Below are 22,602 nucleotides of genomic sequence, written 5' to 3'. Positions count from 1 at the left end.
TCTTACCTTCATCACCTCGCTTGCGAGGGTGCGGGGAAATTGTTTTGATCGTGTCTGCAGGTTCTCGCGTTGGAGAGCGCGAAGTGAAGGTACTCGGCAAACTTGGCAGAGCGAGGCGATGGTTGTGAGCACATTCAATGTCCGAAATCTAAGGCCCATTCAAGATCATTTGGGCGAAGGTGCGAAGGATTAGGGTCACATTGTGAACGTGACCCCGGTGGCATGACTAACATGACTTGGTTAGGGTGTACGATTAGAATTCTTTTTTTACCAAAATGTACAGCATATTCTTGGAATGTAGTGGTTGAGTCTTGCCAATTTCTATAGCAAGTACCTCTCTATCGCGAACCCTGCAAAGGATGGTCGTATTGAATCTTCCTCACCTACTACTCATGACTTGGAGAGTGCGTCAATGACCAAAAGGTCAGCTGCTGGTCCGTGCGCTCGTACGGGTTGAAGCACAACCTAGGTCACTTGATGCATGTGCTTTGCTCTCCAGGATCAAGTTATCGAACCTTTCAACTTGCGCCAGCTTGCAGGTATATACGGAGCAGGAGCACCTTGCGTATGGCTGAGCATTTCGCTTTCAGCGCATGTCGATCATGGTCGAGGCAATGAATGGATCTACGTGCATGTACGTGTGGATGTTCTTGGACCTCACCTCAATGTGTTGCTAGCTCTTATATAGATTGGGGCTGCAAAGGCTGGGTGCTTCATTCTGATTGGGTGCGATTTTGCAACCTTGGTGTTGCAGCTCCTTTTACGTATACATTCGAGCTCTGGCTACTCTTTCCTTTGTAGTGGTGGAGCATGCAAAACACATGCACGAGTTGTTAGAGAAAATTCACTATCGATAATTCATTTCTATGGAGCTGATCAAAGCTGGGCAATTCCACTATCGATAATTCATTTTGAAGTCTGCTGCTAGAAAATATTGTCTGCAACAAGTGTTTCCAGCTCAGCTCAAATATTTTGGCCCAAGAAGTTGCTGGTCCAACATTAACTGGGCCAAGCCCATCTTGCAGCCCACATATAGATGGACCCACATGTCACAGTCCAGAGTTCGGGCAATGTGCAATTGGCGGGTCTTCCCTCCCAAAACGAAATTCCGAATTCGATCCCCCGCGCGCCCTCACAAAACGCCCAAATCCAAACTCCAAACCCCTCTCCCTCCCGCCGCTCCATCCCCAGCCCAGATCCCCATTTCCCAATCCCTCCGCTCCGACCTCCACTTCCAATTCCCCACGCCCTCGATCCCGATTGATGCAGCGGCGATGGTGCGCGAGCTGCGCGTCGACTCCTTCTACGCGCGCCTCCGCTCCGCCGCCGCCGCGGCGGGCTCCTCCTCCCCGCTCCTGATCCTCCCCTCCGCCGCCGACGCCGACTCGCTCTGCGCCGTCAGGGCCCTCGCCCACGTCCTCTCCGCCGACTCCATCCGCTTCTCCATCTACCCCGTCGCCTCCGCCGCCAGGGCCAGGGACCTCCTCGCCTCCTTCTCCGCCACCACCGCCCCGCTCTGCTGCGTCCTCGTCAACTGGGGCGCCCACCGCGACCTCCGCGGGATCCTGCCCCACGCCGCCACCGCCTTCGTCGTCGACTCCCACCGCCCCGTCCACCTCCACAACCTCAGCGCCCACAACGACCGCGTGGTGGTGCTATTCACCTCCGACGACGAGCACACCGCGGATCTCTCCTACGACTTCGACCTTTCATCCCTCGCCGACGCCTCCGACCTCGCCGCCGAGGGGGACGCCGACGACCATCTCCGCGTCCCTGACGAGGACGACGAAGACTCCGATGCCTCGGAATCCGACTCCGATGCCGAGGACGGCGGCAGGAGGAAGAGGCGCCGGCTCTCCGACGACGCGGAGGCGGAAGGCGGCGACCCCGTCAGGCTCTTCGCCAAGCTGCGCCGGGAGTACTACCGCCTCGGCACCTTCCACGGCAAGCCGTCGGGGTGCCTCATGTACGACCTCGCCCACGCGCTGCGCAAGAACACCAACGAGCTCCTCTGGCTCGCCTGCGTCGCCCTCACCGACCAGTTCGTCCACGACCGCATCACCAACGAGCGCTACCAGGCAGCCGTCATGGAGCTCGAGCAGCACATCAACGGCTCGGGCAACCTCGACCCCTCTGGTGTTGGCTCCGTCGTCACGCTCAAGGACGGCACCAAGATCCGGGCGCCGGAGACCTCCCGCATTGCCTATGAGGACGAGCCCAGGCTCATGCTGCTGCGGGAGTGGAGCTTGTTCGACTCCATGCTCTGCTCCTCCTATGTCGCCACTAAGCTCAAGACGTGGAGCGACAATGGTCTCAAGAAGCTCAAGCTGCTATTGGCGAGGATGGGGTTCCCGCTTGCCGACTGCCAGAAGAACTTCCAGTACATGAGCATGGAGGTCAAGCGCAAGATGCGGGATGAGTTTGACCGCTTCCTGCCCGAGTATGGGCTCACTGAATTCTACTACCGGAGCTTCTTGAGAGTGCACGGGTACAGGTCCAAGGTTTCTGCTGCAGATGTTGTATATGGTGTCACAGCTTTGCTTGAATCGCTGAATGCCGAGTCCAAGGACTCAAAGGAGTCTTCAGCTGCTGAGCAGTTTTGGGTTGCTTACTCTGCATTGTCACTGAGCAATGTTGACCAGTTGCGGAAAGGGATGCAGTCTGCAATTGAAATACAGAGGGCAATATTGAGGCAAGGAAGCTCGGCAATTACTAAGACAGGGTTTATACGGAGCGCCAAGAAGTTCCGGTGGGTGAAGCTTGATGACCCTGTGGACACTAATAAGCTTTGCCACCCTCAGGCACTTACCAAGTTCTGCTTCTTTCTCATGGATGCACTGAAGGAAAGGGGTGCGAGGATGAAGCCACTAATCTGTGCTTGCTTGGCAAAGGAACCTGAGAAGGTGCTGGTTGTCGGGGTATATGGGAAGCCAAGGCTTGGGGCTGTTCAGGGTAATGCGTTTGGCAATGCATTCAGATCAGCAGCAGAGGAGATTGGTGCAGACTATTTCCATGACATGTTTGAGTCATCATGGATTGTTCTGGATGTTGTTGCTGTCAGTTCTTTCATGATTCGGTTGACGGAGAAGCTATGATCAGATGGCACGGGCTTGTAAAACGTGGGCAATTCTTTCAGGTCCCAAGATGGGAGATTCAGGCAAGATTCTCCCTGAATAAAGGTGCTTGAGGCCAGGTGGTAAATGGCATGTATTTTCCTAAATACCAGTCCACCTGCCATTTCACTAACGTAGTGAAAGCAGCCTGACAAGCTGCTCAGTTATCATGACTTTAGAAACAGAGAAGAGGACTTTCCTCAACCCCCCCTTAGGAATGATAGATCTACAGATTCAGATGCAAACCTGATTCTAACATAGAGGGGGAAAGGTATATTTGTTTACTGTTTTTCTTTATCTGATATAATGGAATGTTTGTATCTGTATCTGCATAAACATACTTGTGGTTGTGGACATTTGTTGTATTCAATTCTGTATCACCATTCACCAAGTGTCTTGAAATTCCTTGAGTTTATAACAAGCTCCTTTATCTAGTGTCTGAGCCTGCTCTCAAAAACTACAAAACCATCTTAGGAGCTGATGTCTTTTCTGTTACAAATAATGCTGAAATAAGGAAGTGTCCACTCTATTTTTTTCAGTGTTGATGGCTGTAAATCTGTACCATGTTCATGATATTTGCAGTGCTTATTTACACAGTTGATCTTTGTACAAATATATATTGGGTATGTCATCTCCTGGGCCAGATAATTCAGGTAACTTGGCAACTTGAGTTGTACTTCCTCAATGCAGTGAACTTGTGCTCGTGAGGAACTAATATGTTTATAGAGAGAAGGTGCTGATTTGTAACAAAGTCCTATGATTGATGTAGAGTTGTAATTGTTGTGTTCATCCACTAGGCTACAATCTTGATCAGCTATCTCAAGATTCAAGATTCTATGATGAGCACGATGGAAAAGTAGAGCAGAATTCCATGTTCATGTTTTTAACTGATATGCTAAACTGCTGACGTTATCCAATTCATTTTTAGGGTATAGTTTATCTGCAGGAAATGTTGGTCATCTCAATTTGATTTTAATCATGAAAATTTGTTAATGATGATAAATGGATTTCTTGTATGAAAATTCTGTTGCATTTGATGATTGCAGTTTGTTATGAACTGGTGAGATATTTTCTTATACAGTATCACTAATCAAAGTCTGCAGGAGTAAGAAACACTTCCAACTGAATCAACTGTATTGCTGTTTGATCATCTAACTAAAAACTGAAAATTTCCAATCTTTCTTCTTCTTCATTCCATACTATGTGCATGCAGCAGTTTCTAAATTAGTTCTATTGCAATTTATCATATAAAATAATTGATAGCTAATTCATACCCTTATTCTCAAAGAAGATTGATATAGTACTTTCTGTTACCTGCTGAGCCTTGATGAGATAAATAAACTAACAAATCTGAGAACTTTGAATTGATAGCAGTAGCACCATAACCATATGACATGTTCAGCTGAGTTTGGGTTTCCCTCTTCCTCTTACTGGAAGTGTTTGCTTGTAAGTAGAAAGCTTTTGATTATTTGCAGTGACACTCTTTGCTGCAAGTATACTTCTGCACCATGCAGTGATGATCTAGGGTCTTTTTGGACCGGGTTGTAATGATAAACTGTGGGCTTTATAAATTCTAGCCCTAAGTTGAAGTCCACATGGTCTTAGAAACCGTTTGGGCTGTGAACGGGGACTGCAGGACTGCCCATTCAACTTATTCCCTGCTACTTTATGGAGATCCAAATCACTAAAACTGAGTTTGTCCACATGTTTCAGACGGTGGTGGTCAATGCTGTTGGTTGAGTGGGGATAAGCACTGGCGCCCCCTGGTTTCGGACATGGGCATCACTGGCTATGCAACTGCCTCCGGCTTTCACTACCTTGTTACCAATCCACATGTGTGGCACTCCACCATCACCGTGGAGTGGTCTATTGCACCTGTGCTGTCTGTTTTGTAAGTTCCCCTCCTTTCTGGACATCTGCTTGAATTTTGTTGATACCGATAAGGATTGCTTTCATTAGGTTATCATTAATCATTATTATGCATCGGTAGCTTGATATCACAGTTTATTAGGCATTTAATCAAAGTGAGTTTCTCTGCGTTTTTTTACTAGTCTTCTTCAATAATTCACCTTCCCTTCAGTCAAAACTTTTTTAAGAAGTTCTCCCAAAATACCGCCCAAACGGTTTCCATCCTAACAGCTAGCAAGCACAATTTTCCAATGCCTAACTCGTGTTTTCTTGTACTTGGGTATAATGATGATGTCCAATCCAATGTTGATCAAGGTTGACGGTTGCTGTATAACTGTTTAACTAGATGTTGATGCATAAACATTGGCTCCATGAACAATTGAATCTTTGATGATGAATTGACATCCACCTATATATTGTGTTCTGTTACCGTCCTGTCCTGTTTTGGTTGATTTTCTTGTTGAAAATAGTGTTATGTGTTGTTTCTACTAGATAGCATCAACTTGATTACAACAAGTGAAGAATTTCGGACCATGTCTTCAACTGAGAGCTTTATCTGTACAGTTTAGTTTACATCAATCAGACAGGCTCCTTTCTACCACACAATCCACATCAAACTCGTTGCCTAGAGCCTCCCTGGGGTTTTCATTGTGGTTTGACGACCTATTGACTAATGTTCTTCTTTAAGTTAAGTTGGTCATTCTCAATCATGGAAATTGTAAATTGATTTTCCAATCTGATGATACTTGGTAATTTCAACAAAAAAAAATCTGATGATACTTTTATCCCTGTACGAATTGCAGACAGCTAGTGGTCCTATGCTAATTCCTTACAACCAGCATAATCATGTGCCATCGTTTCCTTAAAATTCTGGTTGATGGGGGCACATAGGCTACTGTAAATTGTCATGATTTGCTAGTACATTCTGCACTTGTACGTCCTTATATACCTTGCTTTCTACATGAATATAATTAGATATTAAAACGTCAAGAACAGCTTTCACTCATTCAAAAATATATGATCAATTTACATAAAATGTTTTGCTTGATAAAATTGTGCGAATATTGAGCATTTTGAATTGTCCACAATCCAATAAGCCAAATAAATATTTGCTCTAGTTTATCTTGATCTCAAAAATAAATTTAACTAACCACTTTTTGTCAACTTTTGTTACTGTTGTGACTTGTGATTATTGTTAGTTGGCAATCATCCATCACATTCTTTCTTATCTCAATATTTATAATCGATTGATGGTCCTGTGATGACATTCATATTATTTTCCCAACTTGCAGTCTGCAGATAGTGCTGCCTGCCGATCTTTATTTTGAATATGCAGATGGCACTAAGTTGTGCTGTGCCAAATGGCTTCATCAGCTCTTTTTTCTTCCGTTGGAGCTTGAATTGACACAAGACCTGGATAACATAGCAGGCAATGTGGCATGTTTCATAACCTCTTGAATACCATATCAAGCCTATTAAATGTGCTCTAGTGGGGAAAGCCTGCATTTAATAATTAGTTATGGGATGGTCTCATATATATGCTTATGATTTGGGACAAATAAGCATGGTTATGATGATGTAGTTGTACTGCTTTGTTGCCTACATACACACCAATGAATCACATATATTGATTCTCATACAGAATGATCCTGTATTGGACAGCTATACAAGTGGAAGATATGCGGTGAACAATTTATGCCGATGAAGTTTGCTAGTGTAGCCCGGATAATTAGAAAGCTCGAACTTATCTACAATTCTATTTTATATAAGTGTTCTGTACTAAATGTGTAAATACAATTCTTAAGCAAGAAATATTTGTTTGCATATTCACTAGTAAAGGTTAGTAGCCTCAAAATACAGGCAATTCTATCATAGCTAATAAAGCTTTCATTTATTTTCTGAATTCTGATAATACCAACCTTCGTATTGTCTACAGTTCTCCTGGTCACTTTGTGGTCCCTCTTAGATATACTATCTAGAAACTATTCTTCTGAAATTGAAAAAAAAATCTACCAAGAGCTTGGTATTCGTAATGTTCTCATGACAAAATAGTGGTTGTTACAGGACTTGTTAGTCTTAATTGAAGGCAATGGCTGTGGTGGTCTTACTTAACAACGAAAGAACTGGCTTTCTGAGGTGGTCCTTGACTCCTTGTGGAGTCTGGTTAGTAGTTGGGAGGTAGCTACTAACTTTGTTGTCATGAACTCATGATTATACTGTAGAAATGTACTTTCATGTGAACCAAGATACGGACAAGTTAAAGTCTTGTCTAAAGGTGTTTTTTTCACAATCTTTTGAACAAATAGCACAAGTGCAAGGTGTTCTATTGTAAAAGAAATAATACTTTCATTTTTCTGCAGCAGTTGTTTCACTTTTAGTCACAGATTTCTGCAGTAGTTCTAGGTTTTTTAGCAACCTGAGTTAAGTTGTTAAAGGTCATGTAATTTTGCAATATTCCCTCTTTATAGATCACCTATAATTAGATGTAGAGTCAGGCCTGCCGAGTATCTAACATACTATTGGTTATTATAATAGCACTGATGGAGATATTCGGACTTTGACTTCTAAAACTTCATAGCATTCTGAGCAGAAATAGTTCATTCTTCAGTAAAGAAGCAGGTCACTACAATTTCTTGAATAGCAGTACAGATTATTTCCCTGGCAGATGAGGTGGTAGTTTTTTTTGTATGAACATAAAATTTCCAGGAACTGGAATGCTATTGCCAATTCATTGATATATTTAGGTTCCAGAAGGCAATTTTTTTTTGTGTTTTTCACTTTGTTCTTCCATGACCACATAGTTTTGCAGATACAGGAAAGGCTAAAATATGACTGAATGGCGAGTGCTATCTTCCTTCCTTTTCTTTACTTTTTAAGAAGACTTGCTTCTCTTGTTAACAAGTCAATCTTCTGTGACATGTAAGATGGTTTACATGTAGATGTGCCTTATGCATAAAAATACTCCTGCACTGACAAAAAGGGAATGAAAGAGAAACTGCGCGGTGTCTTTATGACACATTAAGTAGAAAGTAGTTTTGGAAATAGTTGTTACATCAAACTACTTAACTGACTAGAATCATTTTTGTCCGTTGATAAAAAGCTTACAATTGTTTTCATCAGGCGTACTGCAGACACATTAAAAAACCTTGTCACAATTCTACAAATTTGGACTGGAAAGTGTTTTTGAGTAAACTGAAATCCTTACTCATTTAAATATTCATGGATGACATTGTTCAGGTCGTCATATCTTTCCTTTTCTTTTGCTACATTATCTGCCTATTAAAGAGCAATTAAAGAACTGATGATGACACTATCCTTATGCTACAGAATGTGTCACTTTCAAACGGCTTGTATTTCTTACTCCTGAGGGAGGGTATCATCTATTAGGGGCCACCTGGTGTTAATGAGATCCAGCTTTGAGCCTATTGCCTTTGTGCAGAAATAATACCGATGGAAACTTATGTCTGTCAATCGACGATGTCATATGGAATGTGCATCTGGACATAAGACCAACGCAGGCCTCAGAACAAAGACCCATCCTTGCAGAAGTGGTATAGGTCCAGATGAAAAGAACAGTTGATGCTGTAAGGTATAGGTCCACACATAAAGACTCCTTTTTTGGCTGGTGATTATGAGCTGTAAGGTAAAATCTTTGCACAAGAGACTTCAGAATTCCTTAAGAATCAATATTCAGTGGTCAAGGGTCATGAACTGCCCCTCAGCATGTGCTGCAATGGTTTTCACATCACTTCAGTTCCAGAACCGAGGATTGATTTTGCCTGTTATGAAAACAGATATATAAACAGCTTTTCGACGAAACCGACAACCTATCTGTATTACTATGCTGCAAGAAGTTTCCTGAAAGGCAGTGGAGCTTCGTCCAGAGGTAACATAAATTGACCTTTCATACTTAATGCCTACCTGCGGGTTGGTTGTGCTGGCACATTCTTCCATTGGTGCGGTTCAATTACACGTGAGCCATATGGTCCTGCCTTGGTCCCTCCTATACACTGATGGCTATACTGAGCCTGAGATGCAGGCTTCTAATCGATGTAGTTACTGGATGCTTTTGCATAGATGAGCTAAATGCAATTATCATGGCCTTGCCTTCAATCAAACATACATCATATGCAGATTAATTTTAATTCATGTTTAGTTGGTGTTTCATATTTCTTAGTTTGAATCAGCGTAGAGTGTGCTAGGATTGTTCTTTTCCTGGCTGGATGCAGATGGCCCTCAATTGCCTATTTTTGCCGGGACAGAAGGTTGTCTTCCTTCCATTTGGTTGAAGGCTTAATGAAATCAGTTATAGACTATGACTGGACTTAACATTCCTAGTTGTGGTTGGTATAGGACAAAGTTTAAACGGTATATGCTGATATGATCTCTGGTCCAGCTCTACCTGATCCGAGACATGCATATACCTGCACCAAGCAAGCTGGATCAGGTGTTCTGTACTCAGGTGTGCAACATCGAGATTCTGGCGACAGACTAGGCGTTGTACAGGCAGAACAATCAAAGCTTGAGACATCATCAGCTTACACTTGCTCTGAGATTTTGCTCTCATCCAAAGATCAATATACCATTTGAAACTTTCATGTTTTACACTTAATAAACATAAAGAAATCTGAAGTTTGCACACTGCCTTTAATTTTGCAGTATTTCTATATTTATCATGTTAGGCTCAGTGTATAATACCAGCGGTGTTGATTTCTGGCAGTTGTCGTTTTTATGTCAGTAGTATGTAATAGCTTGTCTATGTTTATTTGGCCAGCAGTTCTGGTTGCCAGTTGTGCATTGTAGGCCGCTTAAAACTCTTTCTCCTTTGTAATATACTACACAACAATTTCTTGAAAAATAGATGCAGAGGTTTACGTTTTCTGCAAATGACATAAAAGGGACGTGTACCAGAGAAGGACACGTCAGAACATGTCTCAATCATCGAATACATTCCCCTCTATACTGATGTCAGCATTCTCTGTTCTAGTGTTCTACCTTTGGATTTAATTTGATATGTGACTAACTAGCAACGCATTTCCACTTATGTTGATGATCTTGCATTGCTAGGCACCAAGTATGCCAATATTTTGCACCATGGTAGGGAATGCATGTTATTTTCCATTGAAAGCTATTGCATAAATACTTTGACACTTGTTTAATTTTCCATGGAAGCATTAAAGCATTTGAAAAGAAAATAAATGATTTGTGCTAAATGAATGGGAGGGGATAGGGAAAAAAAAAGAAAATAAAAATGGGAGTTGGGTTTTCTTTCTGCACTGAATGTGATCATGGACCATCTGCTTGCTGATGGAGACTTGCAATTACATCAGGGACCACCTATCTGAAGATTTTTTTTTCTTATTATTTTCCTTGAGTATACCTCTCTTCAGCTTCTATCTAGCAAAATTAAGTCTATACTCCACGCATTCATTCATTTTTTTTGTGAGTACTGCCATTCTGCATTTCATATTTCAGGACTGACCAATGCAAATGTCCATGCTTGGCTTGCTTGCTAGACATAGGAAATATTTCACTGTCCCATATATTAAGTCTATTCACATGTTTTTAAAAACACCGGGATAATTCTAATTCTCTATTGATGGACAAATAGAAACCAAGAGTTCAACAAACTGATCTAAGTGTACCTCAATATGTATAAAAGAAATATATATATATAACAAATTAATATGAACCATGTAGTTAATTACATCATGCTGACATGCTTGCATGTCATTTGGTCATCCTTGCTTATTCCTGTTGCTGTCTCTTATTCTTCTGACTTTTGATTGGCAGTGTCAAATCTACCACAAGTAACGTGTCACTAACTAGATGACCGTGCCTCACACGGAGTTTGACTACTATGTATGTATTGTTCTTTTCTCATGCATGGATACAATATTTGCAACATATAGTATAACTTTAAGTCTCCTACTGAAAGTAATCTGAACCAATAAAATTAACCTATCTAACTGACGTGTATTTGTCTTCTTTGTTTGATCTTCTAGAACATCATTGGAACTGAGCAGCAGGCGTCGGACAGATCCATGAGGTCGACGACCTGCTCGGCGGCCTCTTCGAACAGCCACTTCTCGATCGGAGACAGCGGCCCCTGCTGGTGGTGTTGCTGCTTGGGCTCGTTGTCGTAACCGCGGTGTCCCATCGTCAACGCCGGCTGCTGCGGCGGCGGTGGCGACGGCAGCATGTCGCTGAATGGTGGCAGCGTATTACTGCCGCCCGACATGTGGTTGAACGAAAGCAAAGGGTTGATGTCGGTGGCAGAGGGCTTGATGTCGGCAGTGGCGTCGTTCTGCGGTGGTGGGGAACTCTTCATGAATCCGTTGAGCAGCTTGGATATGTTGTCCATGCTGGAGGCGTACGACGAGGAGGAGCTGTCACCGTCGGTGGCGGCGAACGGCGAGCGCCGGGCGATGAGCTGGGTGACCTCGTCCGGGTTGCTGCAGGCTGCTGGACGCGCGTAGTTGTAGTCCTTGCTGCCGATTATGTCATGATGGAGATCGACATGATGGCTGGCGCCGGCGGTGGTAGGTACGATGGAAGAAGATTCAGAGGGGGGAGGTGGCGCGAAGATCGCGCCGATGGCTTGGTGCTTCTTGAGCTTCTTCTTGAGGTGGGTGTTCCAGTAGTTCTTGATGTCATTGTCGGTCCTCTGAGGGAGGTAAGAAGCTATGGCCGCCCATCTGCACATCACAAGGCTAATCACCATTTCCATACTGCCATGTTGCTAGGTGAAGAGAGGAAGAATTCTATTGCAGCCAGGATGCACGTACCTGTTGCCTAGCAAGGACTGGAGGTGGACGATGATGCCTTCCTCATGCGGGGTGAAGTTGCCTCGGCGGATTCCGGGGCGGAGGTAGTTGGTCCAGCGGAGGCGGCAGCTCTTGCTGCAGCGCATCAGGCCGGTGTTGATGGGCACGGAACGCCAGTTGCCCGGGCCGTGCTCCTGGATGTAGGACACCAGGATGATGTCCTCCTCCGGCGTCCATGGCCCCTTCTTGATCCCAACCTTGTCGCAGCACGGCGGCCTCCCCATCGTCTCCGGCGGCCGGTGGCTGCCTGCAGTGTAGCAGTAGTTGTGGTGGCAGCTAGTAGTACCCTACTGTTGTCCCATGAAGGTTATGAAGCGTGTGCCGGCCGGTTATATATAGGACAAGAGGTGAATGTGAGTGAGCTCCTTTTCACTTGCTATCATCTAACTAACTTACTAGCAGCCAAACTACCTTGTTCTCGCTGATGATCTCTTTTCACTCCGGCAGCTATGTGTGCGTGCATGCTTTCCCTTTCTGTCAAGGACACCACATGAATAGAGAAGTTGACCCAGGCCCACTTCCAATTTAAAGCAAGGATTACCTAGAGGAACAGTTTGCTACTGTTGGATACTGTGTGAAACTTAAAGCTAGACTTTTGCATGTACTCCACGTACTCGGGGCATTTTGTTCTGCCGTGTAGGAGCCAAATAGCGGTTGCCAGGACCCAAAAGTTGGATGATAGCTAGGTTCCAACAAAAGGTCTTGTAATTTTCTTTTAGAAAAAAAATGGACAATTGTTTTTGACCTGTAATGATTCTGTCTCTCCATAGATGAAGTGCACTGGACTGCTACATCTGTAATAGAAATACACATAGGAATTTTACTAGCACAGAGTTGTTGTACAGGTCATCAGCTTGCATGCACACAAAGATTAAGCCCCCTTTTAATTAAAAACCTTAGCTAGTTTATCGATATATGGACACCTAAGTTCTTTGCTGGTTAGTAAATGGGCCCATACATGTAAGATTTTATCAAGTTCATATATGCAGGTAGGTCATGAGCTCTTAAAAGCAACTTGTGAGTTGTGGCTAGGCCCGCGTGCAGTGTGCCTAGCTACTACACTCCAGCCTCACCCTCTTCAATTGATTAAAAATTAATAGAAAAAAAACTAATCCATCAATCACATTATTTCCACAGCACTGGGATTCAGTACTCAGTGGCCACTTCTATCATGCCCCAGTTTTTCTTCTTCTTTTTTTGTTTCCTATTGTCTGCCTGGACTCTGGATCACAAGTTCACAACAAATTAAAGTCGACCAGGATATGATCGATGAGCTTGCATGCCAGTTGCTAGCTGAGAACGGATGCATATATTATTGGCCATGCTTGCATGTATGAGTATGACCTGGCCCCTCCTCTTACACTGTATATAAGAGTTTGTATACATACATGTCCAGCCCTGCCACGTTGTACGGCCCTGCAGTGGTAGCATCCTGTTGTGCTAGCTTGTGGGATTTGTAGGTTCCACGTCACGCGCTCCTGTCATTGATGGGCAACACGTCGCTTTAATCCTATTTATAAACCCACGTGCCCTTTTACTTGTTAGTATACCCTCACACGCGTGATGCACGTCACTATTGTTCTTCAAACACTTGCGCAGCAACGCTTCTTCTTCTTCTACTACTACTCTTTTTCTTTCTTTCTTTTTTGGCACAGCAACGCTTCTACTCCCTCCGTTCCAAATTAATATTCGTTTTGATTTTTCTAGTTACGTGATTTTTTCTACGTATCTAGACATAGCACATATCTAAGTGTGTAGTAAAATCTATGAATCTAAAAAAATCACAGTGAATAGTAATTTGGGATGGAGGGAGTTGTAATGCATGTACGCAACATTTCAGCCTATAGATCACTGAGCTCATTTATTTGTGCCCGCTCTTTCTGCAGTGAGAGAGTGTGTGTCAGTTTGTGGTTCATATATATAATTTCCTACTCTCAACCATGCATCTTCTCATCTTTTCTTTCACCGCTAAACAAAAAACATTTTTATAGGTGGCGACAACATGTTTATACAGACATTTCGCCACCGTCGTGTGATCTAAGAAACTAAATAGTATTAAGCAAACACATATATTCATGTACTTCCTAATAAGATTGAAAGCGTAGTAAATGCGGTTTTTTGTGATTCATGTCATGCAATTTTTAATTTTTGAAATTGCTAGCCAAAAATTCTCGTGCTGTCAATGCTTGTGTGCATCATATCAATTGGGTGGACCCATGGGAAAGAAAAGGACTCGCGGCTTCCCTATATTTGTGGAGTCATCATCTCGTGTTAGCTTAAAATGGCATTTAGTTTGTGATAGGCCCACTGTAGGGGGAGCAAACTAGTAAATGAGGGAAAAAGGAGTCTCATGCTCTCCATTCAATCCTGTGTCCTGTCGTCGACCCATACCATCGACTTGACCTCACATTTCGAATTAAGGCTTTTGTTTAATTAATTAGATCGATCATGACACTGTGCCTAAAGCCCTAAACTAATGCTACCAAGCTTGCAAGAGGCAGCCGGGAGCCGGCTGGCATTGCTACCTACTCCTATCACAAAGTAAATGCCATTTTAAGCTAACACGTTTAAACTTGGACGGTCAACATATCTTGGAAGATTTCAACTGAAAGTTTAAAAGTGCTACGGCTAGATTTGTCTTGAAGAGTAGTTTCAAAATTTTATAACTTTGCTATTTGTAGTTTGCTTAATTATGTGTTTTACACTAGCAAAATTAGTGGTCAAATTAAGTATGAATGTATTGTTGAGACTACAGGAGATCATATTGCACAACAATCAACAAAATATTTTGTACAAAGTTGGTGTAATCGGACGGTCAGCCGGGCACAGATGCATGTGGAGTCCTTGTGATCTGAGTTAGCGCCGGTGAAATAGGGATTGCTTGGACGACGACGATGGAGATATAGAGATGGTCCCTGCTGCAGGTCGTCAACAGGTCTCTCCACTAATAAAACCATTGGTCCATTGCGGATCTGAGAGGGCCACTCCACCTCCAGCTGCAGCTTCATCGTCTTCCTTCTGCATTGTTGCCAACTTGCTCATCAGGTAGTCATGCGCGAGTGAAAGCTCTGGACCACCACCCCAGTGATCCTCAACATACAGGATATAAGCATGATCGTACTAATTACATATAACATGATCAAGAGAGGGGTCTACAAATTAATAAGCAGGCTGCTCTTGCATATGCAAAGCACTGGAGGTTGTCGCTTTGGATACTTTTGCCAATAATGGATGGAGAAGTAATAATAGACTATGCTTTTGATTTTTCCTATTATGTGTGTGCTCATTTCCCTATTTTATTATCAGTTTTTGTGCTGAGAATGGTGTAAAAACTTTGCTGCATACGGTTGCAGAGGCTGAAAGCAATTTTCTTTTTGTAATATGCAGGTCGATACACACACCCACGGTAGTAGTACGGCACGGTGGTTCTACGTGCAACACCAGTGTACCTCCATTCACTTTTTCTTGACTTGAACCCCTTAATGTGTTTGGACGCATCAATGCAAATAAGGTTGGCAACGGTATGACAAAGAAGTGTCTTTGAAAATAATTTTCTAAAGATAAAAAGTTTAATTGAAACCGGACAAATTTGGTCCTCCAGCCGGTTCCAATGGTGGTTTTCTATTTTGTGAAAACAAAAAACTGATTTATTTAATACAAAGAATTCACAACTAAGTATTTTAAATCAGAAAAAAATATGAATAAGTACTATTTTTTAAAAAAATAAAAATGTAACATATCTGTCGGTTGCTCTATTTCGAATTATTTGGAATTTATTTCTGTCATGTTCCTAATGTTTTATTACTTGTAGTTACATATGTTATTATTTAAACTTTCGTTTAATATATATTTAATTTGATGGAACTGCGCGCTACACGTACGTACGTATACGTATACGCGCTGTCCCGCCATTAAGCATGATCAGTCCTGCGATCGATGCATAGACAGCCCTGGGAGAGCACGCAAAACGCTCCGTAAGCAACGGAGAGAACCAAGCTGCTGGTCAATCAAACAACAACTCCGCTTGCATTGTTATTTTTTTTTTGTGATCATATGTGTTTGCGTCTTATCTCCAGCTAGCTAGCTATTTATTGCATGGATCCCCTCTGTGCTATACGATACGTAGCTTTAAAACTTGGATCATGCAGGCGTGCGTGCACAGTGACTTGGCAAAATATTGTATGACTAATGCATCCTTCTCGAACATGCATGAAAAATATTAAACTTTTTGCGTCAAATTTTGCAAGCGCCAAGGCCTTTTGTGATTGGCCAACACGAGTTTATGATTCACATGCATACGGTACAGTGACTAGGGTAAATATTGTTGTATTACTAATCAGACAATATTGCATCCACATGTACATTTTCCTTTTCCAACCAACGTTGGTCTGATAACAGTATACAGAGCTAATTGGACAAGTGTCTGGATGGGAGAAAATGTATGGAAAGAAGCCTGAGAGTTGAGGCGAGGCCCAAATAAGAGTAGCCGATGTATCCAAACTCGATCCAGCAAAGCCATGGGCTCATTGGGCCTGTGCACAGCAGCTCAACTTAAAGCTGCCCCTATGAAACAGATACTACCCTATGAATACCATCACGAGATTAGATGGGTGCTGAGTAAAAGAAAGACCCATGAGCCAACAAAGCTAGGAGTACACTCGATTTGTTCATGGAAAAAATTACCTTGACGAGTACTTGAGGCCTGAAAATAAGTGACATGATGGAAGCGGATATGTTGGTCATGTCCGATTGGTGTGGCTGTGCCCGCGGGATAGCCTCTCACCGGCAGCCCTCCAGTTTTCTGCCCCAAACGTAGTGTGAGCAGGTGAGAGAACTGGACAGATTGGTCGCTTGTGCAGGTACATGACAGAGACTGCTGGAGACCCTCGTCCTCGTTGAATTGAGCATCCCTACAAGCCTGGGCCTGACTGCCGGTTGCAACTTGAGATCCAACCTGCAAGTAGTAGGCGAACCAAAAGAACCAGCAATTGTTACTGCCAGTATATAATAGCAGGAGGTTTTATTAGCAACTGGTAACACACGAGAGGAGCATCAGAACTGATCAGTCATCGGGAGCACCCTTAATTTGACGCGGCCGTATAATAGTCCCAAAGAAATTTGATTAGTTCCTTCCCCTCCTTGGTCCGCAGTTCCTTCTTCTCGAAGGGCAGTTGTACCTCGGTAAGCTTAGGGCAGTAACGTAGCTCGACATGCTGTATGGATACAAGGCCGTGCAATCCTCCGACGGATGACAACTCCGGGCAGTCATGTATAACCAGGCATTTGAGCATGTTTGATTCGATTGAGTTCAACGGAACGCACTTGATGTTGCGACAAGCACCCAACTGCAGGAGAGTGAGAGAGGTGAGGTTCTCTAGGCAGGCTGGAAATGACTTGTCCAGCTCACCGCAGGACACTATGCAGATTCGCTGGAGTGAGGGGGGCAAAACCATTTCCTGTGGGCACTTCAGCTTGTCACAATAACGGATTTTCAGGTCCCGTAGGCAAACAAATCCCACAAAACTGTGGAACGGTATTGATGTTAGACTCGGACAATAACAGATTTCTATCGACTTGATGGATGGCAGTTTCTCTGGGGTCAAGAACTGATCAAGATTTGTCAGCTTCCTTAAATTGTAAACACGAAAACCAGTGAGGCGTGAAAAGGCAAAGGGCGCCATGCCATTGCTGCGACTGATGCTGCCGGCTGCATGCTGCGTTCCATCATCACCCCTTAAACCAACTTGTGTTCCGTCAGCAAAGCAGGGGATTGGTAAACTTTCCATGTAAAAGAAATTGGAAAGATCCAGGGTTATTAAAGTTGATAGATCTTCTGGCTTAAACCAGCTTGGAAACCTATCACCACAAAAGCCAATGACTTTAAGGAATTCAATTCTTGAATGAGGACGCAAGCCTTCAAGCACTCCATTCTCACTGCACAACAAACTAGCATAAGACTGTCGAAAATCTAGAACAAGTTCCTTGAGGTATTGCTTTTCAACAAGTCTAGCCTCAAGAGCCTCTTCCTCGCTCCCAACACTACAAAGAGATCTGATAGAAAGCTTTCCACTGAGCTGATTCATGAACTTCAGCTCACCAATTCCCCGCCCGTTCTGTTTTGAAACTCTAAAATCGCTCAAGTTTCGTAGACAAGATAGATTTCCAAGCCCAGTTACCACTGACAAGGCGAGAGAAGCTCTCGATGGCAGTGCTAGCTGACGCAAGTTGATTAGCTTTGTTACGTCCTCATGGATTTTTTTCAGACTTGAACGACTTGCATCAAGAACTTGTAGGCTGTAGAGGCACCAGAGTTTCCCGGGTAATTCTTGCACATTGCTATGAGATATATCAAGATAACGAAGACTATTCAACTCACATATGCTATCGGGTAGCTTTACCAGCTTGCAACCTTTTAGGCTCAAAAATAGAATGTTGGAAAGTTGATTAAACCAGGTTATTTCAACATTAAATCTGATTCCAAACCTAAGTGAGTGCAATTTATTCAAATGTTGAATGTCTCCCATTCTGGTCAAGGATTCACCATCCACCTCGATTGACATGTGACGAACTGTGTTATGCATTCTGCTCTTGTTCTGGTTTCTTAAATCATGCATCACCAAACATTCATCCATAGAAAAGGACGCTGCCGTATCATGGATCAGATTGTGCATTACGTATCTTGTTTTATTCGGGAACATCGGATCAGTTTGGAAAAGAAATCTGTTCCTCAATTCATCCAAGTAAGTGATCCCCACATCTTCAGGACGTATGCTTCCCCCTAGCGCCACAAAGCCCTGTGCCACCCAAATGTCAACTATCTCATCTCTTTCAAAGCTATAATCTTTTGGAAACATGGAGCAAAATACAAAACATCTCTTAACCGCTTCTGGGAGATACAAATAGCTCAGTTGAAGGGCTGGTAATATCTCATTCTTTTCATGCGGTAGCTCCCACAGTTCACTCTTCTGGATAGCCCTCCAGTGTTGTTCTGTCAGGCTCATATTCAACAAGCGTCCCAGTGTTTTTGCTGCCAAAGGCGACCCACACAACCTAGTAGAAATGCTCCGAGCAATATCTTGCAATTGAGAATATGACTCTGGGTCATTTCTACCAAATGCACACTTTTTGAAGAAGTCCCAAAATATATCAGTAGGCAATCCTTCAAGTTGGATAGGCTTACAGTTGCCTGTGGTGACACGAGTAGCAACCACTGGAGATCTTGTAGTCACTAAGATCATGCTGCCTTCAGGACCATACTTCAATGGTGCATAAAACGCCTCCCAATCAGCATTAGCGTTCGGCCAAATGTCATCCAACACCAAAAGGAATTTTGAGCACGTCTTCAGCCGCTTCATCAATTCAATTTGAAGAGCATTTAGACTGCTCGATGAGTTTTATTCCTCACCAGGGATGGATACAATGATCTCCTTTGTTATCCTTATCTTGTCAAACAAGTCTGAGACACATACCCATATCATCCTGTCACCAAAGTGGCGTCTCACCCTGGGGTCATTGTAGATGAACTGAGCCAGGGTAGTCTTCCCCACCCCGCCAATGCCGACAATGGAGATGACAGAAACATTGTTGGTGAAGTTAGTTTCAGCAAGTCCAGCCCTGCCACCGTTTCCTTTTGGTTTCTTGGCTCTGGATGTAGATGCATTACCATTGCTTGCTGCTGCTCTCTTCCCATTAGACCCTGCAGTTCTACCAGTACCACCTCTGTTCCCAGTGAGTGGCACTCCCAATAGTTTGATCACCTGATCCCGTGGGACCTCACGCCCAATCATCACACCAAGCATCTCGATCAAAGCGTCTCGTTCACCATCACGACCAACAACTTCCGGAGCGCTGATGACCGAACTTGTCTCCGGCATGATCTGCGATGGCTCAACACTCATAAGACCCATAAGATTGAGCATCCCCTCGATCTCAGCCACAACCTTTTCAAGCCTATCTTGTGTCTCCCTTATCCTTGTTTTGCTACGGCGGAACAAAGTTATTGCAAGATTAAGAGAGGAAGATAAGAGTTGACCTGCTCTGCTCCGGTCAGCGTCCTCTATTCTTTTCCGCAACACCTGGTCATCCAGCTCGCGGAGAAGATCCTCTGCATCGTACGTGGTGTCCTTGAGACGCGAGACAAGCTTCGCCAGCTCCTTGTCCTTGAACATGCCCCACTCGCTGCGACAGATGAGCACGCGAGCCTTGGGCAAGGTGTCTCGGAGGCGCTGCAGCTCGTTGCTCAGTTGGATCTCTTCGAACAAGTTGGACCCGACCGAGAGAATCGATTGCAGTGCCTCCATGGCCGTCTTCCTAATCCTCCTCCACGGACAGCAGCACTCAGTGGAGAGACCGGCAGCGACGGCCGGAAGCCGGCGATGAACGGAACTGGAGATCTGGAGAGTGGACGCTGGATAAGAATGGGGTGGTTGGGCGCACGAGATAAGACTCCAGCCGGTCCTTATGAGGGATGTTTGGATCCTCTCGGCCGGCCGGCCCGTCTTTTTTTTATTTTAGCTCTTTTCGCGAAATTTTTTCACAAATAGACTCCTGGCAGAACAAATTTTAAAAATGGATCCTTAGCTTGGCGTCAAGATGCTACAACGTCTTGGCGCCAGCCTCCATGGTGCCAAGGTCCCCATCATGATGTGGCCACGTGACGTGGCGAGGCTTACATGGCGAGCAGGTGGTGTGGCTGGTGCCAAGGCTTGGCGCCACCGATCTTGACGCCAAGGCTTGGCACCGGCCTCCCTGACGCCAAGCCTTTTACCACAACGCCACCCGTCCCTTTCTTTTGCGCGTCCCTTTCTTTTTTCATCTTCGTTCAAACCTGCGCCGCCGCTGCCGGCGGATCCTGCCGCCGCCGCTGCCGGCACCGTCGCAGTGCGCCGCCGCCTGCCCCCACGCCCGCCCCCCGCTCGGGCGCTCGCGGCCGCCCCCGCCGGTGGCCCCCCGCCCGACGCCCATGCCCTCCCCGGTCGGAGGCCGCCCGACCCCCGCCCGGCGCCCGCCTACGTTACATTCTTTCATTTAACTAGTTTTTTCACAACATCGACTGTCAAGTCGGCTTCGCCGTGCGGCTGCTCGTTGTGGTTGCAGAACTGCCACGACGCTAGACGTGCACGTTCCATCCCCACGCGAAGGAGGCGTTGGTTCGTCTAGGCAAGGCCCATCAGGATCAAAAGCAATTGCGTTCGAGGATGAGGACGATGACGACGACGATGACCAGAGGCCCGAGGAGCTTGGCCCGTCTCAGCTCCACGATGCTCCCTTGACTCAGCCTAGACAGGTTGCAGGCACTAGAATACGTCACCCACGTTCTCCTTACACTCCAGGCACCGACGCCCTTGGTCACAAGGGTAAGGGTAAGACTGGAGGCAGTGAGGGTACTTATTGCGAACTTTGTGATATATGGACTTTATGGTATATGGACTATTTGTGTATATGGACTTTCGTTGTGAACTATTGTGGATTTTATTATGAGTGTGCCATATGCTTGTACGTTTTTATTTATGTTAACTATTCATCTTATAATTTTGTATGGATTGCATTAAAAAGTAAGAAAAATTCTGCCGAAATTTCACTAACAAGTACCCTTTTCATTTTCTACGGAAATTTCACCATAGAGTACAACTTCGAAGTGCATTACGTTGCAAAATAAATATAGATCGTCTACCACTTGCATGCCCATACTTAAAGTGCATCATTATATGACAACATAATAAAAGTCTCCCAGTAGAAAATATTGTTCATAAATAAACCATAGAACTAGAAACTAATTATAACTACTGAGTGCAACGAGGCCACTTTCCCTTCCTCAAGGCATCGAGATCCTCCTCAATCGCTGCTTTCGCTCGGCGTGCACGCTCAAGCTTCTTCTCCCTCTTCTCCCTGTTCGCAGCAACATGCCTCCTTTCCTCCTCTTCCTTGTGCTCTTTTTCTGCAGCCTCCTCTCTGAGCCTCTTCTCCATCATCCCCTTCCTCTCTGCATCCCAGCGCAACATTCATCATCTCCTTGTCTTCAGAATTGATCTCAGTATCGATCCACTGCTCAAAATCACATAACGGTGGAGGGGTCTACAACAAATGCAATTGTTAGAAAACAAAAAAAATATGGACAATAATTATAAGACAGCAACAATTTCTTACCAACTTGTTAATGCGGCGCTGATGAAGTTTAGGTTCAAACGCAAAGTTGGAATACATCCAATACCTCTGCTTATACGTGTCATGTTCATCGGACTTGGCTACCTTACAAAGATCGCCGCAAAAGCACATAGGCACTGGAACACCACTAGGCACAGGCAATGGATCGAAGACATTTCCGGTCAGCTTGGCACGATAACTACAATTTAGTTTATTTCGTTGTAAGAACCGAACGTACTTAATAATAAACCTACAATTAAGGTTTTTCATTTGATCCACAACAATGAGCACATAACATAACTACGTGCGCTGGGGTTACCTTGGTTTCCTAGCTTTTCCATGCCTCAGCATCCTACAGTTGCATGAAACCCTAAGTTAAAAAATGCAACTAATATATAGCGAATCGATGTGAAAAAAAGCTACGAGGGAGAGAGGATACCTTGCTCTTCCAGATCCACAGATCAAAAGAAAATTTCCTAAGCTAAAATGCCGATTCGTAGTATAGGGCGAAGTGGGAAGAGTAAAAACTCGAGAGGGAGGAGAAAGAGGAGGAGGAAGGTTCGGCCAGGAAGAAAGGGAAGCTTATGTAGGAGGCTTGGCGTCAGGCTGCC

The 22,602-nt window shown here is 44.3% G+C and overlaps 4 protein-coding genes across 9 annotated transcripts; 1 reads left to right on the top strand and 3 right to left on the bottom strand.

The window, feature by feature from the left end:
• Positions 1-1,161: 1,161 nt before the first annotated feature.
• On the top strand, positions 1,162-7,144 carry LOC101769438 (cell division control protein 45 homolog). Of its 2 annotated transcripts, XR_002678750.1 has the most exons (3): positions 1,162-3,384; positions 4,827-5,004; positions 6,314-7,144. XR_002678750.1 is itself a non-coding variant. In XM_022828955.1 (1 exon), exon 1 carries the CDS (start codon positions 1,275-1,277, stop codon positions 3,093-3,095), a length of 1,821 nt encoding a protein of 606 aa, XP_022684690.1. In that variant the 5' UTR covers positions 1,162-1,274; the 3' UTR covers positions 3,096-3,500. The 2 variants fall into 2 exon arrangements, 1 of the variants encoding a protein (XP_022684690.1); XM_022828955.1 differs by lacking the exons at positions 4,827-5,004; positions 6,314-7,144 and having other exon boundaries at positions 1,162-3,500.
• Positions 7,145-10,673: 3,529 nt separating this feature from the next.
• On the bottom strand, positions 10,674-12,269 carry LOC101769036 (transcription factor MYB30). Its single transcript, XM_004978419.3, has 2 exons — positions 11,810-12,269; positions 10,674-11,719 (listed from the first exon to the last, which is right to left on the bottom strand). Exons 1-2 carry the CDS (start codon positions 12,070-12,072, stop codon positions 11,023-11,025), a joined length of 960 nt encoding a protein of 319 aa, XP_004978476.1. The 5' UTR covers positions 12,073-12,269; the 3' UTR covers positions 10,674-11,022.
• A 3,889-nt stretch (positions 12,270-16,158) lies between these two features.
• On the bottom strand, positions 16,159-19,226 carry LOC101768631 (disease resistance protein RGA2-like). Of its 5 annotated transcripts, none has more exons than XR_002678830.1 (2): positions 16,532-19,120; positions 16,159-16,430 (listed from the first exon to the last, which is right to left on the bottom strand). XR_002678830.1 is itself a non-coding variant. In XM_022829137.1 (2 exons), the coding sequence occupies exon 1, from the start codon at positions 19,084-19,086 to the stop codon at positions 16,930-16,932; it is 2,157 nt and encodes a 718-aa protein (XP_022684872.1). In that variant the 5' UTR covers positions 19,087-19,120; the 3' UTR covers positions 16,159-16,802; positions 16,928-16,929. The 5 variants fall into 5 exon arrangements, 2 of the variants coding, with proteins under 2 accessions (XP_022684872.1, XP_022684873.1); XR_002678831.1 differs by having other exon boundaries at positions 16,159-16,411; XR_002678832.1 differs by having other exon boundaries at positions 16,159-16,380.
• Positions 18,213-20,306, bottom strand: LOC111255697 (putative disease resistance RPP13-like protein 1). Its single transcript, XM_022829139.1, has one exon. The coding sequence runs from the start codon at positions 20,146-20,148 to the stop codon at positions 19,243-19,245; it is 906 nt and encodes a 301-aa protein (XP_022684874.1). The 5' UTR covers positions 20,149-20,306; the 3' UTR covers positions 18,213-19,242.
• Positions 20,307-22,602: the final 2,296 nt, after the last annotated feature.

The sequence above is a fragment of the Setaria italica genome, chromosome VIII, assembly GCF_000263155.2.
Source record: "Setaria italica strain Yugu1 chromosome VIII, Setaria_italica_v2.0, whole genome shotgun sequence".
Lineage (NCBI taxonomy): Eukaryota > Viridiplantae > Streptophyta > Magnoliopsida > Poales > Poaceae > Setaria > Setaria italica.
The sequence above is the reverse complement of the archived record's forward strand: the minus strand, read 5'-3'. Positions and strand labels throughout refer to the sequence as shown.

Excerpts from the sequence above, each read along its gene's own strand:
- LOC101769438 (XM_022828955.1), top strand. The coding sequence starts at position 1,275 with ATGGTGCGCGAGCTGCGCGTCGACTCCTTCTACGCGCGCCTCCGCTCC.
- LOC101769036 (XM_004978419.3), bottom strand. The coding sequence starts at position 12,072 with ATGGGGAGGCCGCCGTGCTGCGACAAGGTTGGGATCAAGAAGGGGCCA. Across the intron at positions 11,720-11,809 it reads CAGTCCTTGCTAGGCAACAG|ATGGGCGGCCATAGCTTCTT; the intron begins GTACGTGCATCC and ends TGTGATGTGCAG.
- LOC101768631 (XM_022829138.1), bottom strand. The coding sequence starts at position 19,203 with ATGAAGCGGCTGAAGACGTGCTCAAAATTCCTTTTGGTGTTGGATGAC.
- LOC111255697 (XM_022829139.1), bottom strand. The coding sequence starts at position 20,148 with ATGGAGGCACTGCAATCGATTCTCTCGGTCGGGTCCAACTTGTTCGAA.